This window comes from Crassostrea angulata, chromosome 6 (assembly GCF_025612915.1).
Source record: "Crassostrea angulata isolate pt1a10 chromosome 6, ASM2561291v2, whole genome shotgun sequence".
NCBI lineage: Eukaryota > Metazoa > Mollusca > Bivalvia > Ostreida > Ostreidae > Magallana > Magallana angulata.
Window position 1 is genome coordinate 48,435,059 of NC_069116.1, and position 16,656 is coordinate 48,451,714.

The 16,656-nt window shown below is 33.5% G+C and overlaps 1 protein-coding gene across 3 annotated transcripts; it reads right to left on the reverse strand.

The window, feature by feature from the left end:
- Positions 1 to 819: 819 nt before the first annotated feature.
- Positions 820 to 16,614, reverse strand: LOC128186986 (neprilysin-1-like). Of its 3 annotated transcripts, XM_052856985.1 has the most exons (23): positions 16,284 to 16,614; positions 14,135 to 14,361; positions 14,007 to 14,039; positions 13,504 to 13,665; positions 13,134 to 13,217; positions 9,899 to 10,104; positions 9,580 to 9,759; positions 9,238 to 9,324; positions 8,858 to 8,997; positions 8,628 to 8,721; positions 8,252 to 8,380; positions 7,613 to 7,711; positions 6,972 to 7,049; positions 6,668 to 6,771; positions 6,162 to 6,220; positions 5,949 to 6,000; positions 5,686 to 5,753; positions 4,399 to 4,492; positions 3,439 to 3,475; positions 2,902 to 2,967; positions 2,651 to 2,755; positions 1,756 to 1,832; positions 820 to 1,592 (listed from the first exon to the last, which is right to left on the reverse strand). In XM_052856985.1, the coding sequence occupies exons 1-23, from the start codon at positions 16,355 to 16,357 to the stop codon at positions 1,493 to 1,495; spliced, it is 2,355 nt and encodes a 784-aa protein (XP_052712945.1). In that variant the 5' UTR covers positions 16,358 to 16,614; the 3' UTR covers positions 820 to 1,492. The 3 variants fall into 3 exon arrangements, with proteins under 3 accessions (XP_052712945.1, XP_052712944.1, XP_052712946.1); XM_052856984.1 differs by lacking the exon at positions 3,439 to 3,475 and having other exon boundaries at positions 4,362 to 4,492; positions 16,284 to 16,612; XM_052856986.1 differs by lacking the exons at positions 3,439 to 3,475; positions 16,284 to 16,614 and adding an exon at positions 15,594 to 15,715 and having other exon boundaries at positions 4,362 to 4,492.
- Positions 16,615 to 16,656: the final 42 nt, after the last annotated feature.

A 16,656-nucleotide genomic window follows, 5' to 3' on the forward strand; every position in this document is an offset into this window, starting at 1 on the left:
AAATGCGAATTGACAAGGGGGTTCTGTCCTCAAGAGCATATGGGTGATGATACAATAAATCTCAAGATTAAGGGCGGTACATGTAAATACCCTAGCCTGCAGTTTCTGATTCCCATGGCTTATCGACTATAGGGTGGCCATAATTATACATCAAAACTCCTTTTTGCAGTGGTAGTATTGACACGACAATTAACTAAATGCAACTTTAAGAAAGTGCGTGCCCTTAACAATACATATGTTTCCTGAAACTGACTCGAAGCATCTGGACTTGAAACTTTAGAATAGATGATACTATTCCTATAATAATGGTAGATTGCAAGTGCAAAATACAATACAACAACATCGAAAATATAGGATGCGTCAGCCTGCTTGACTGTTCACTTTGCGTATAGGAGCGACACATATTTGAGGGGGAAATGCGACTAGTCTAAAAATTCCAATTAAGTAGATATACTGGACAAACTGGCTTGTTCAGGAGAAGAAAAATGGCAGGTTCGCTTAAATCACTGCTCTTCCCTGGAGCGGTTGGTGATGTTAGTGACTCCCTTGAACCTACAAAGAAGATGCAATGTGCACAACCTCTTGCTGATGTAATGGTAGCGGAATTATACTGCTAAAATGGGATGAAACTGGGACCCGTTAGATATGGTAAAGGTGTAATATATGTAGAGACAAAGTTCCTGCTTCCTATTGTGAAAATGTAGTGCCGCCCGGTCTTTATATTTTTTTACTTCCATTGTCGTTATACATGCAAACTTTTATTTGTTTACTTCATAATTATTGCATGCCCTAATTTTTTTTAAATGCCAATTCTAAGAGTGTAGTTTGGTAAAAGATTTATTTTTCTAAGATAATTATGTTATTTGAAGATTATACTACATTAACATTGTAGATTATAAAAGCAGATCAAACAGCTTAGTTATGATATCACAAATAAAATGAAAACTTCTTGGGGTTCTGTAGTTGCTGAATCATTATGATACAAGACTACTTAAAAATAAAAATATAGCATAGACATAAGAAATGGAAATATAGATTTAAATATCAAAACAAGTTTTTTTTTTTCAAATTGCCGTTAAAATAGCAATTTAGAGATTAAACATCAACTAAATCAGGATAAATTACACATTATAAAAAAACAATTAAATACAATTACATAATCCATTTTATAAAATTAATACAGTAACAATACCCGTTATTTACATGAAAATGTCTTCATTGTATTATAATAAGGGGGATCTGATATTAGCAATGTACATGTATACCTCTACTGGATCAAAAGATAATATTAAGTTTTACAAGAAGGACCTTATATTGTCATTAGAAAAACCAAGACATGCGTGTATAATTATACTAAAGAATGATACGTATATACATGTATATATTGGCATTCAATGCCGTGATTTACATAATGAAAAAAAATCACATATAAACAATTACAAAAACATGTATTCTGGAATTCATTGCAAATACTGCACAGGAAGCCCTCGTTTTACCATACAATGCATTTGTTTCTTGGATTCATATAACTTCCCACCGCACAGTTAAACGCTTTGCTGAACTCTTCGTTGTTTTGTAGAGGTCCGATAACTCTGTAAAAATGATGGTAACTCAATTAAAAGAATATTCCTGTTAATTTAAAAAAAATTCAGGGTTTTCTTTGTATATGTTGACAAAATTAAAGCCAATGAATACTTTATGTGTATAATTTTTACAAAAATTTTTTTATCTGTAAATTGTCCAAAAAGTTTTTACCGGGATTTAAAATTCCCGTGAGGGTCCGTGAGGATTCTACGAGCTGCCTCGTCAGGTCGCACCAAACCACACCACACCTACAGAAAATTACAATTATATTTATTTTACGTTTATTTAATATTTGATTAAAGCACATCTAAAGGTAAGGGACAATGTAGTTCCTATACCTAATGATACTATTAAATTATGACCACTCGCCAAATGAACCTAACCTAGTGCATAGGCCAAGAGAATGACATTTTACGGCATTGATTCTCAAACTACATGTACATGTATCATTGCTTGGTACAAATGTTCATATGGAGGGAATATAACTAATTTTTCATACACAGGACGGACATTGGTATGGTAGGTGTGAAGAAAGAAATTCAATTTATGGTCGCCATACTATGTATTTAAGCACGTGTGCAAAGTAATGATAACTATATCTATCAAATAGAAAGTTTCAACTTTTCTTATATTTGCATGAAATTCATTTATAGGCAATAAAGAAAGAAGTCAGCATATCATATTACAGAAAACAAGGATTTCACATGGTGCAGTGAAAGAAATTTAATTTCTTTTTGATTATTTACTACATCATTTGATACTTGAACACCCATGGTTCATCAACTTATGCAAATGTGTTTAAAACATATTTCGTGTTATGTAGGTATGCATATTTTGTTATGCATAGATTATTTGTTATAGTTAACCATTATGACGTTGTATAGTAACAGTACTACATAACAGGTATTTTCAAACACAATTCATCATAACATACCACTTCCTTCTTCATTTTAACCCTAATTTCGTAACAAAATCTATTTAGGTGTTTATATATAAAAAAAAACATTTTTTGTTGGAAAATATTAAGACTTTTAGAATTTTTACTACTATCAACAAATATACACACATGTGCAGCGTTTAGGTAGAATAGCTGTTTGGGGGTGTAGTCAAGACCAGGTAAGAATGGCTCAGGTTTCCCCTTTCTCGAAGACTGTAACCATTTTTCGTAAGCCTAAATTGAATTGAAATTGATGTCATTAAATGTTTAGCATAACTTCTTTAATATTGTAAAACAAGCATTTAGAGAGAGTTTATAGAACTAACATTTGCCAAATAATTTCATGTATTTTAGGTAGAAAATAATACATCGAATCTTACCAGCCAGCTCTCCTTTAGTCCACCATTATCTGCGATATTCTCACCTAACGTCAGTTTGCCATTCAGCTGTATACAGAAACATCACTTATTCGTTAATATCTTATGGATACAAATATTGTCATACTCTATTATCACCACTTTGATTTAAAAATATTTCATATTTTAAGTAAAATTGATACTTGTATTTAAAACATAGGAATTTACATGACCTAAATGATACCTAACAAAGCGAATATCAAAATCGCTATGATATCTTGATTGCTTTAATGTTCAGCAACGACTTGGTTTTCAATGAAATATAGATGTTTTTTAACCTGTGAACGATTTGCTTTATCACAAAGCGTAGCGCATTTAGCGTAAAATAAAAAATGAAACAAAAGCAAAATTCGAAAGTTATAAATAAACAGCATGATAGTATTTCAAAAGAATTTTTTTTGTAAATATATTTATAGCAGTACATGTACATAAATGTCACAAATAAAAATGATTTTATGCAATACCCTTTTCCCTCCCTCTTCCACTGTAAAATTACTTTACCTTTTTCCCTGCCTCTTCCACTGTATAACTACTATACCTTTTTTCCTGCCTCTTCCACTGTATAACTACTATACCTTTTTCCCTGCCTCTTCCACTGTATAACTACTTTACCTTTTTTCCTGCCTCTTTCACTGTATAACTACTATACCTTTTTCCCTGCCTCTTCCACTGTATAACTACTATACTTTTTTTCCTGCCTCTTCCACTGTATAACTACTATACCTTTTTTCCTGCCTCTTTCACTGTATAACTACTATACCTTTTTCCCTGCCTCTTCCACTGTATAACTACTTTATCTTTTTCCCTGCCTCTTCCACTGTATAACTACTTTACCTTTTTTCCTGCCTCTTTCACTGTATAACTACTATACCTTTTTCCCTGCCTCTTCCACTGTATAACTACTTTACCTTTTTCCCTGCCTCTTCCACTGTATAACTACTTTATCTTTTTCCCTGCCTCTTCCACTGTATAACTACTTTACCTTTTTTCCTGCCTCTTTCACTGTATAACTACTATACCTTTTTCCCTGCCTCTTCCACTGTATAACAACTTTACCTTTTTCCCTGCCTCCTCCACTGTATAACTACTTTACCTTTTTCCTGTCTCTTCCACTGTATAACTACTTTACCTTTTTTCCTGCCTCTTTCACTGTATAACTACTATACCTTTTTCCCTGCCTCTTCCACTGTATAACTACTTTATCTTTTTCCCTGCCTCTTCCACTGTATAACTACTTTACCTTTTTCCCTGCCCTTTCCTCTTTATAACTACTATACCTTTTTCCCTGCCTCTTCCACTGTATTACTACTTTACCTTTTCCATGTCTCTTCCACTGTATAACTATTTTACCTTTTTCCCTGCCTCTTCCATTGTATAACTACTATACCTTTTTCCCTGCCTCTTCCACTGTATAACTACTTTACCTTTTTCCCTGCCTCTTCCACTGTATAACTACTGTACTGGTTGGTCATACAGTCCGCCCTCTCCTTAAAGTTTGTGACGGATGCATTGGTCCACCATTGCTGAAGATTTCCAGTTCCATCATACTGGCGCCCTGTAAACGTTGATATTTCATTGCATAACTCTGGTAAATGCATTAAAAAAATAAAGCCTGTCATAATTGTTCACCACACGGCCATACCAATGTATAGTAACGCTGCCAGTCATTGCAAACTTAAACCGCGACTTGCAACCCTACATCACTGATGAATTCGCGGAAAGCAAGTACTTTATGTACATGTAGAAATATATTGCTGTTTACCGCTCAACCCTTGAAATTATTTTCTATAGATGTATTACTTTAGAAATGCAAGCTATCCTTACTGTTAGTCCATTTTTTGTTCAAAATTGAACATAATAAATTTAAGTTAGATAGATATAAATTAATCATTTGAGATTTTCAGTTACTTTTGATACATTATTTGTCTAACCTATCGTTACACCCGGCAACGATAATTCGTAGATAGTAGTCAAAGTAGGCGGTATATGATGGATGGATGGTGATGTAATTGCGGTTTTAAATGGAATATTTTGCGGTGATCTATTTTTCGTTTTCGTATATAGTAACTGTAGTCAAAGTAGGCGGTATATGATAGATTGATGGTGATGTAATTGCGGTTTTAAATGGAAATTTTGTGGGAATACGGTATCAATTTGGAGTGTAGGTATTTTTTTTTTACCTTAAAAGTAGTACATGCATATTACTTGGGCGAAATTAAAAATTAATATAATTGAAAAGCGAAATTGATTTTTGAGTTAGTTAAGCATTTGATTTCAATTCAGTCAATTTTGTGTATGTAGTATAAGTTGTGACCCAAATACCATGCAAGGATTCAATTTATTTCATGCGCACCTGTTCTAAATTGTTATCTCGCAAAAAGGTACTGCATGCAGGCTACTGGGAAATGAAAACATACCGGTATAAAATCCAGTCAAATCTTTTCATAATGCTCTATCATTAAATTGTGTCCTTCTGGGTCAATTAAATCATATATACTCTATACAGGGTTATTTTGCCTTGTATTTTATTTTTTGCCCTTCTACACATGCAAACAGTTTTTGAATTCGCCCACAATTGTTTTTAAAGAGGGATATACATATAACTTGAGGCATTGGAATTCGCCAAGTTTTCAATTCACCTGTCGACAACGATAGCGAAAAGAGCCGAAAATAAAAAGGTGGTGAGTATTTTCCTGCATACAGCACTGTGTTAACTTATGTTTTACTACTGTGTCCAAAGAGGCTTACCACTGTCATCAAAACCGTGCGTAATCTCATGACCTATGACGTAGCCAATTCCACCATAATTAAGGTACCTTAAAGAAAAGACATATTCTTTCAAATCAATAATAAGAATATATTTTGAATTTATTTTGTCATAAACAATTGATGTTTATGGTTAAATTTAAAAAAAAAAGAAAGAAAATCCAAAATTTTTCAAAATAGGAAGCATTATATCATATTATGAATGCGTTGCTGAATTATAAAAAACAAACAGGCATTCTACTTACTGAGGATATCCGTTTTTGTAAAATGGTGGCTGAAGTATTCCGGCTGGAAACACTGAAAAAAAAACAAGAAAAGTTACATTATAGAGTGTATGAAAGAAGAAACTGTTCATGACTGATTTTTTTTACTGTTAGATATTGTACAAAGAATTTGATAAACATCTAAGCGATGTACTTTAAAGGAAATAACAAATAAGACATGGAACTGTGGCTTACTTATCTGATTCCTGGCAGGGTTGTAGTAGGCGTTGACCGTGGCCGGGGGCGTCTCCCATCTATGGTCACAAAATCACAAAATTAATGTGTGGGACAATCTATACTCCTAGTTTTCAACCTTTACAGTACATGTACCTGCTTATTTTGGTTATATATAATATATCTGCCATATATGGCCAGTTTTGTACATTACTTTGATCATCACATGCGCAACTGCTACTGTATCTGTCTATGATCTAGAATGTCAATCTTATAAATTCATTTAAATTTCATTTATAAAAAAACCATGATCTGATTGTTTCTGTCTTTAATATAGAATTGACCTTCTTAGTATATCTGATTTAGGTGACCTTTCTGTTTCTGTCTTTGAAACAGGAATGACCTCTTGTAAATGCATAATTATGAACTAGATATAATCTTCCCGTTTCCAACAGTGGATTAAACTGAAATTTTTATAAAGTAAACTTTCATCCAGATACTTTTTCTGTGACCTCGACTTAACCTACTTGTTTCTGTCCACCGGTTTTGGCAGCTCTTGGAGGTTCTCCTTCGTTTGAAGTTTGGAGTACACAAAGACGTTGTCAAAATAATTTGTCTCACCAAACTCATACTGGAAATACAGTATCAGAATATCAGAGGAAGAATATGTTTATTAAAAATCTTATTTAATGAAAAGCATTTTTTCCGCAAACATCAATAAAACGCTATCGAAAAAACAAACAAGCGGTTTCACAATTAGCTATAATGCAATAATTTTATTATTGATAACTTATTTTGAAACCTTATTTCATAATTATATTATTTACTTACATCCTTATACCTCTCGTTCAGAAACGTGTCATTTTTAACTGTTGACGGGTACCCGATTCTTGACTGCACTTGGTCTGCCTGATAAGTATGCAGAAATACGCATTCATATGTAATTCTCTTAGATAAAATTATAATCATAAGTTTGAACATTATGTTAAATCTTGAATATACATGTACATGTATTTAATAATTTTAAAGCAATATGTGCTGTATTTTGCTGCAAAAACCTGCTGTTATGATAAGTTTGCATGTAACTTTTACGATAAATAAGATTTGAAAAAATCATTAATTTTTGTTCGAAGAAAGATTTCTCTTTGAAAAAATATATAGCAGATCAAGTTGTATACAAGACGACAATAATTCAATTTTGTTTCAAGTTTTGCTCCTAAACGACTTTTCCCACAAAAATATTTCTGTTAAATTTTTTAGGAAATAACAATTTCGTAAAAATAAAATTCAACAAGAATGCAGCTCACATTGCTCTCAGCAATCAGTAAAGTTATCAGATTACATATATTTACATGTCCAGATACCGTCCTTCTGTTTTGCATATTTAGTTTTACATAGTCACATATTTGTTGTATTATTTGACCCACATGAAAACATGTCTAGCTATAGCTTGTCAACATGACACTGAGTACCTTCTGTATAGCCCTGGCTATGGTTTCCTTGTCCATCCATTCATTCTTCCTTAATAAATCTTTCATCGCTGACCGCAAATTTTCTATCATTTCATCTGCCTGTATTCAGGAAAGAAATTTTAGATATGACCCTAAATTAGTTTGTTATTTATAAGGAAAATGTCGCCAGGAAACCGTCATAAACAGCTTAGGCTAACTGTTAAAAGAATTGTTTCAAAAATACATCATAAAAACCAAGTCTTACATAGAAAAACTTTTTGTGATAAATCAACATTAATTTTCTTGGAAAAGACCTCAGAAACAGAATTCGTTAAAAAAAATTGTTAGCTCACGATCAAATATTACTATAATAGGGAGATAAATAGTTTAATTTTCAGTCAATGAAACTTATTTTGTTAAACTTATATTTGTAATTGCTATGATTATCTTTATTAAAATTCTTTAAAGAATATAATTATATATCTTTATTTACAGAAAAAAAAATAAAAACTATTTGGTAATAAACGTGATACTGGTTGTGATATTTTCAATTTCACAATAAAAAATATGAAACTCCGCATGATTATGCTTTATGGCCATTGTTATGACAGACTAAACTATTAGAATGATGAAGAACAATGTAGTACCGCGAGATTCTACCTTGTATTTTGCCTGGCTGTCAAAAGTCTCCTCCAGGAAGGGTTTCCCCACGGCCAGTCCTACCTTACTGTTAACATCGCCCACACAGGTCTTCCAGCGAGGGGGTTGTACTGAAGATCCAATCAGTGCCTATACATAGAAAACACTATTGTGTATGCAACGAGAGAGAGAGAGAGAGAGAGAGAGAGAGAGAGAGAGAGAATCTCCTTGTTATATTAAGTATGAATTACTTTTCAATTCATATTTTTTTTCTCGGAACGCGTACTTTTAACAAACTTTTATAAAGGATATTTCCTATAACATTATAGTAACTGTCTATTAAACTCGAACTTTCTCTTTCATCAAAATCAGGATTGCATCACAGGTGTGCTGTTACCTCTCTGTATGTTCCGTATGCATCTCTCACACTTGAAGGTAAAGCTCCACTTATCGATTTCATAGTTCTCCAAATGACGTAGTTTTGTATAATTCTGACATTGAAAAAAAACACGAAAGCTTAAAAACAAAGTGATTTGATACATTCATATTAGTTCAAAACTCTCAGTTCATTCAATATTATTTTAAACATAATTACAATTCATGATTTTTAAACTTTCTTTTGTATACCTTTTATTCTCTGTGTTTAGTTTGTTGACAATTTTTTCCATATAATCCGGGTTTCTGTTAATCACAGGGGTCGAACTATCCACGCTAATGTTGAGATCGTCACGGCTTAGCGTGGCTTGAAAATATGCTAGCCATTGAAACTGTAGAAGATGAAACTTAATACGACACGTGTATTACAAACATATTTAACATGTTATTTTGTTGTTGTTGAAAATCTTGATTATACAATTATTACACAGTGTAAGTCATTGTTGTTACTGTCCAAATTCGCACCGAAAAATGACTATGACAGTATAATGACTGACCTTAATGGTCATTTGTTGAATTCTAATTTTTATTGTGCTATTTAATTTGCTGGTCTATATTCTTTTTTTAGTTACATTGGGGTACTTGGTCTGTAGCTCTCCTATCGTCATTTTGTGGTACAACTTCTCATCGTCACGTCTCTCGTCGGATGGCATGGTGGACTGCAACACGATCACAAAACAGAAATAAACATGAATGATATATCAGTTTTTGGAAACGCTGATATGACTAGAATAAAAATGAAGTATTACTGATTTTTTTTTTACATTATCTAATGAACGTATCAGTCGTTTTAGTTTATATTACGTTTTAACCTTACAATATCCAATTGCTGCACCAAAAACGAATTTTATCTCATTTTTTTAATTCTGCTTCAAATGCAACATAATTAAATAATGAATAACATGAAATCTTACGTTTGCAATTTCAATTTCATAATCTACAACGTCTTTCATATCTTCGGAAGCTGTTGATTCCTCGGCTCCGAAAATGACCGCCATTTCCTGAGCGTATTTTTGATATGCCAGTAACTTCCGGTCATTCCTACCCCTCAGGAAGTACTCCCTATCTGGTAATCCAAGCTGAGGCTGGTCGATCTAATTTTCAAAAATATACCTTAGTTATAAGGATCTGCAACAATCGGTGATTGGCATGAATATACTTTATTTTAAAAAAAACCGGAAGAAGTAAAGCTTCCATTAATATGGTAAAACAAACGTAAATACTATTTCTTACATAGAGAATATTTCTTGTCGGATTCTTTGAATCATCATACACGTACATGTCCATCAGAGGTGGACTATTCGTGTAAAGCCTAACTTTTTCCAAAAGTCCAATTAGATTGAACGTGTCTTCTTTCCAGTCCGCGCTCAATACGGGCCAACCACCGAGTTCTTTTATCAATCTTTTTGCTGAAGTGAAGTTGTCTTTCTCTATAGCATCTGCAAGACAAGTCATCAAATTGAAAAAAAAATAACGTGATTTGGAAAATATTACACTCGGTCTAACTACATTTGGACTGGCGACATCACCAAGTCACGTGACCTGTGATTTGTCCTTCATAATTCATATCTTGTCGCGATTATAATCGTAATATTTGCGTGAACCTACCGGTTTCAAAACTTTCAACTTAGTCATCCTCCTAACGAATTATCTAAATTACATGCGCTTCTTATTCCTATTATGATTTTCCCATAATATAAACAGCTGGTATATTTATTTTGAATCTGCGTTTATTCTAAAAACTTGCTAATCCTTGGGAAGTTTAAGGCTGGTACCGGAATGTTTTTGAACACGTTGATGTAAAGACTACCTTTTTTGTATTTAAAGGTGCAAAAAATAACATTCGTTTGATGCTAAATATATTGGAGTCGTTGAGAATAAATGGCTTATTAATCACATCTGACTTCGTCGAAAACCAGTTTTATCCCGATCTGAATATGCATGGTTTGTGTCGATTCGTTTGTTCTTCACAACTGTGACAAGCACGACTACATGCGAGATAACGAGATTTATAAATACATGTAAAAAATAACAAAAAATGTAATTGACTGGGTGGAAACCTAGATATTAACTTTGTATCGAACGTCAATTGGTATATAGGACACGCCCATTTATTTTTTAACGAGGAAAACAGTATATTCGTAACAATGCTTTCTGAACCGCTCATCTTCTAAACAACACAAGCAGCTAGGGCTGCGGACCAAAATGTAGACACAAGCTGAATTCCGATATTTTCTCCGTATATGTTTTCCATGCCCCGCGCATACCCCGGTCCTCTCAACAAGCTGCGAACACAGCAACAAATGCAGAAGATCGAAGAAGACGAAGAACGTAGCTTACCCCTCTTGAACGAAAAACTTATGTTGTAAAAAAAACTCTTCTTTATTTGCAATACAGTACATGTAACAGGAAGTTCAAAACACAAATTAAAGTTACTAAAATATTAATGTTATTTTGAACAATATCACTGTTTCTGAGCATAGTTGGAAAGAAAGAAAGAAAAGAAAGAAAGGAAGTGTTTTTGTTTTTGTGTACATGTGTGAAATTCCTGCTTGTGTTGTTGAGAAGAGGGGCGGTTCCGAAAGCATTGTGACGAATACTGTTTACCTCGTTTCAAAAGAAATGGGTGTGTCTTATGTAACAATTGACGTTCGATACAAAGTGTAGAATATTCCATTCAAACGAACTTTTTTACCACTTTAATGCGCTTCATTGTAAATAGTAAATGATATACAAATGATTAAAAAAGGAAAACGTTTTATTCAAAAGAAAAGTTATAAACACAGGAATATTTCATTTTCACAATTGTGTTTATGGTCATCCAGAATTAATAATACTTTATCAAATACTATGCACTCAGTCAGGAAACCTGCTAACTAAACCACCACCTACTACATACAAACAATTCAGGTTTCAATTATACGCCTTGCCGTTTCGTTATCCTCTAATTCTCGCACTGATTGTTTTATTTCCTGGGACTGATTGTTTTTGCATCACTTTCCACAATTGATGTGTAAAAATACCACGTCGGAATACACAGGTGTAAACAAATTGATCTCATTACACTGAATCAACAGACTTCTCGGGGCACCTGAGGAGCAGATCTTTTTGTGTTCATTTAGCCTCATCGGTGTCAGATTACTCAGATAGCAGTTAAAGATAGTTGTCAATGCCGAAAAATGTTTAAAAAAAACTTTTCAGTTATAAAAGACGGTACCAGTTGGTATAAATTAAACAGGCCTCAAAAACGATATAATTTTTATACGACAAGTCAAATTTGAACCATTATTCATTGTCAAGTACACGGATGAATTTTAAACTTTTGAACTCTTGTACAAGTAGTTCCCACCTTTTAGATATTCTAAAGGGATTGGAGTTTAAGTTTGAAGAAAACTGATTGTTAGGAAAATCTTGGTACATTATTTGTCTGCAATAACGCAAAATATTAACTTGCACACGGTTATCAATAAAGAACTTTATGTGGTGATTCATGCGGGATATGAAATGTGATTTATCTGCAATGATCGCTACCTTCATAGACCGCCTGAATCATTAAAGGAAGCATTTTATTGTTTTTATTTACATCTTTCTTTTAACAACTAAATACATTTATTGTGAGTGAAAGTGAAAAGTGAAATTAACTAAAATTACTGTTAATGAACAATAATTTAATTCTGGTTGTAACGCGGCATTTGATTGGATAGAAAAATTTAGTTAAATTTGTATAACCTGGTTTGCACGTCACAAGACACGTCACAATGCACCAACGTACCAATTCACTTGACGGTACGTTTGAATTTTGAACAGATTTATATCATTTTTAAAAGTAAAACGGACTCAATTTGTACAGCAAATTCCAGAAAATTAAATTATAAGGAATGAACTCAATATCTACCGAAGTTATACCCGTATAACCTGGGTTGGAGCAATTAACGCTTTTTTATAATCCGCTTATAACTTGGGTAGACATTGAGTTCATTTCTTAACTAATACGTTAAAAACAACCAAAATTGTTTCCTATGGGAATATGAGCCTGACATCAACATGATTATATCATGTAGTCCAGGGTTTTTCTTAGGTTGCGAAAGGCGCGTCTAGATTTCAGTCCTGTCAATTTCTACATAGCTATGAATTACAATCAATGCTCATAAGAAGTAGAGGGAACCAATTACTTGGTGGATGTAAATATATACTGTAAAATGGCTGTTGACGAGTGTGAATAATTAATAATTTGTTTTCTAAACATAAATTCACAATCACAAGTACACTGTAAGTATATTTCGTTGATTAACTCACCGAGAGAAACACATTTTTTTTTTTACAAATACCGCTAAAGATTTTAACGATTTAAAGAAATATCGGAATTTCCTCAATCAAAAGGGATCTAAAAATATAAATTAAAGTTATGCAAATCGAAGACATGTTATTATTAATCTTTAACACTGGTCCCTGTATAAGACATCCATACCTAGATCAACGCACGACCGGTACAACCTCTTGGCTCTCCTCACAGCTTCAATGTCAGTGTCTTCTATCTCCTTCTCCAATAAATCTGTCATTTTCCATTAGATTATTTAATTACATCAACATAACATTAATTTAATAACATTACTGTTCTTTACGTTACATGTGCAAAGTGCAAACGCCTCTAGTATATTAGCCTTCAATTATCATTGTCAGACAAGCGGAAGAAATCATAAAAAAAAATCAAATTAAAATGAGGCATGCATTATTTTTTATCAATTAATATTTAGTAGATAGAAAAAAACTTTTTTTATAATGATTGTATAGAGAGTGGTTAACATTGTTCTGATGAATTGGAGCACACAGGTACCTACATTTAAGGATGATATCCACGGAATCATCCACCTGGTAAAATACACCTGTGATGGACTTGTCTTCCGGTATCACTTGCCTCTTCCGCCACATTCCGCACGCAAACTGGAAGAAATTGTTACACGGGTCTGCTTTGGGGTCTATAGAATTGAGTAAACTCGATGCTGAAATGAAAAGAAAATGTGGTAAATTATCTATTTTTGTATTCTTTATTCATTCTTTTTTTGTATTCACTCATATACCTGTAATAATTTATATTTTACTTGCATCATGCAGAGTGTGCATAGTTTACTGTTTTTGGTAGTAAACTTAAAACAAAGAGATCATACCGAGACACAATATGTAAACTAACAATCGGTAGTTAGTGATGTTCAAGCATTACATACTGAGAACGAGACTTGACTAGACTAACTAGCCACATGCAGATACACCAACAACTGTACTTTGCATAGATATAGGAACGTTTCATTATTTTTTTGTAAGACAATATGTAGTATTAACTAACCTGCTCGAACACACTCAGGAGAGTTACAAACTTCTGAAAATAAAGACAAAAACACAATCCATAAAAAAGAATACAATGCAATTATAGGAAAACGCGGAAAATATTAAATCTGACAGACTTTTTCGTACCCCGGGTGGAAGTGATGATGTTGGGGTCGGTTGTTGTGGAGGGTAAGGCGTGGGGTGTCTGCATGTTGGCCCCCGTCTCTGCTTTTTGAGACGAATCGTTGTCGTTTTCTTCATTTCTAATGACAACAACCGCCAAGGCCACAGAGACGGCTATAATGGCGGCCAGAGCCAATATCAGTACACAATAAATCCCGTTCGATCTGGACTCCTTCCTCGAGTCTTTGATACTGAAACAAAACATACAACTTAGGAACAACCTGTTGTCAGGATAAGTAACAGTCTGTTGTCAGGATAAGTAACAGCCTGTTGTTAGGATAAGTAACAGCCTGATGTCAGGATAAGTGGAGCGGGTATCAAGATAATGTATACTCAAATGCTTTGAGAGTCAAATGATAGTGAACTGTTTTTATAAGCATTTTAACGTTAGTGATATAATTTGACAAGTAAATTCATGTATATGCACACTATGCACTTGTACCAGAATCATACACACAGTTACAAGCACAATAATCATTATTATAACAGAGGCACAATACTGCAGTGTTATACAAATGATGCCCTTTATGACTTTTTTTTACATACTGTCTTCTCTTTAGTAAAAGAATTTTTTTTACGGTCGCTTAAAAAATTAAATATAGTTTCTTTTTTAACATTTTAAATTGGCTGCTTGCTGATGTAACACTTGAAGATCCTTTTTTTCCATTGTATGTTTGTCGTTCAAATTGGTTCCCTGTGTATGGATTTTTTTCAACATGTTATTCAGTTTTATTCAGTTTTCAATTGCTATTACCCAGATCTTTTTCCGGTTACATTGGGCTAAACTTTTTTCATTTTATTTTTTCTATGTACAAAATGTTTTAAACGGACTTTTTTGTGTACAAAACGATTTCGCAAATCCAAACGATTAAGTAACGCGACCGAAATGTAGAAAAGGCTGAGGAATATACCAAGAAAACGGGGTTAAGGACATTGGGATCAACGGTACCATTTCTCAGTGGCATAGTATAAAGGGAATGCCGCATTTTGTAATGTAATAAAGCACGTGTTTCAGAGGGTATCCAAAGAAAGAGTAAACATTGACATAGACTGGGTGACAAAATACCCACTGGTCCTCCGCATGTCTGAACGAGGCTCTGAGCATTTGTCAGAGATTAAAAAAAAACCCATCTCTCTTTTTTAAGTCATAAATTCTTACAGATCCTATGTAAAATATATTGCAAGTGCATTGAATTTCCTTTCTCTGCCTGCTCATTGGAATAAAAAGGATCGTCAATTCTTTTCCCTCTTAATCACCAGTCTTACATTTTCAAAAACAACGCAATAGCATTTAACGTCAAGTTTTATACATTATAGAATGATGTGCACTTCATTCGACATTACGGACAAGCTAATTAATAGAAAAATATGAATTAAGCAAAGTTTATCAATTAATATAAAAAAGTTTCTAATGAAATATTACCTGGAGTATTCTGCGTTTCGTTTGTCCATCTTTGGTCATTATGGTTAGGATTGAGACAGGGAATGGGCTGTTTAATTACAGTGTTTATTTACGATTAGTTAATCTCCGGTTCAAAAGATAACGGTTTTATACGCGGAATGTATGGCGACGAGATGACCGTTCCTTCGTCCGAACATCGCAGACCCACACTTGTGGTTTTATAACCAAAGATTAAAAACTCCGCCAAAAGAACGAAAAACAATAAAAAGAACTCAATTGTGAAGAGGAAGATGGACGAGGATTTTTGCAGTACATTCCATTTGAAGATTTATCGAGGACGTTAATCAGAAAAGAAAATAATCATGTTTTTTTTCTAAGATGATCTTAATTGTCTTTTAAATGGCATACATAATTAATTTTTTGATAAATTAATTACTTAAAAAACTAGTACTGTCACTTTTTGCAAAATGGTAACTTTCAATTCTTAATCACGTGTAAATGATTTCAAGGATGAAGTAAAAAAAATTGAGATATCAATCATCGGTAGATTTGACTAGCATTGCTAATGAATTCACATATTAAGCAAACCCTGTAGCCGTATGAATTTACAGTGATATGATGATGAATAAATTGTCAACAAACGTTATAAACAAGGTCGCCTTTTAAATCAAGAATACTTGCTATATGAATAAACTAATAGAAAACTCTTACCCAACATGAACATCATTTTCCGAAATGGTCAGCGTCGAAGCCGTCAGATTCTGTTTGCTGGTAGACATAGCCATTTAGGTCTGTTTGCGGACAGTGCTGGGCATCGACACGCGATCGATTCAAGGTCTAGGGGAGGGAGAAAGAATGTGACAGGGACGCGTTAAAACGGACAGTGAAGACTAAAGAGCGTGTCACATCAACCGTGCGACTCACTACAGTGTCTTTGACCTGCAGTCCCTAACTGTCTTGCTACCACTGCGCACTCAGTGGGTACAAACATGCATCCAGATCTCACTCTCGAAAACAAGTGTAACGTATTCCGCAATCAGGCGTATCTTTTTAACAAAGGTCTAGTATTCCTGCGATCTTTATA

What these genes read in the sequence shown, in the direction of transcription:
- LOC128186986 (XM_052856985.1), bottom strand. Translation starts at nt 16,357, where the DNA reads ATGGCTATGTCTACCAGCAAACAGAATCTGACGGCTTCGACGCTGACC. An exon ending in CCGGTCGTGCGTTGATCTAG is followed by an intron (nt 10,105 to 13,133) that starts GTATGGATGTCT and finishes CTTGTCTTGCAG; the next exon opens with ATGCTATAGAGAAAGACAAC. An exon ending in CCCTGCCAGGAATCAGATAA is followed by an intron (nt 6,001 to 6,161) that starts GTAAGCCACAGT and finishes TTTTTTTTTCAG; the next exon opens with TGTTTCCAGCCGGAATACTT.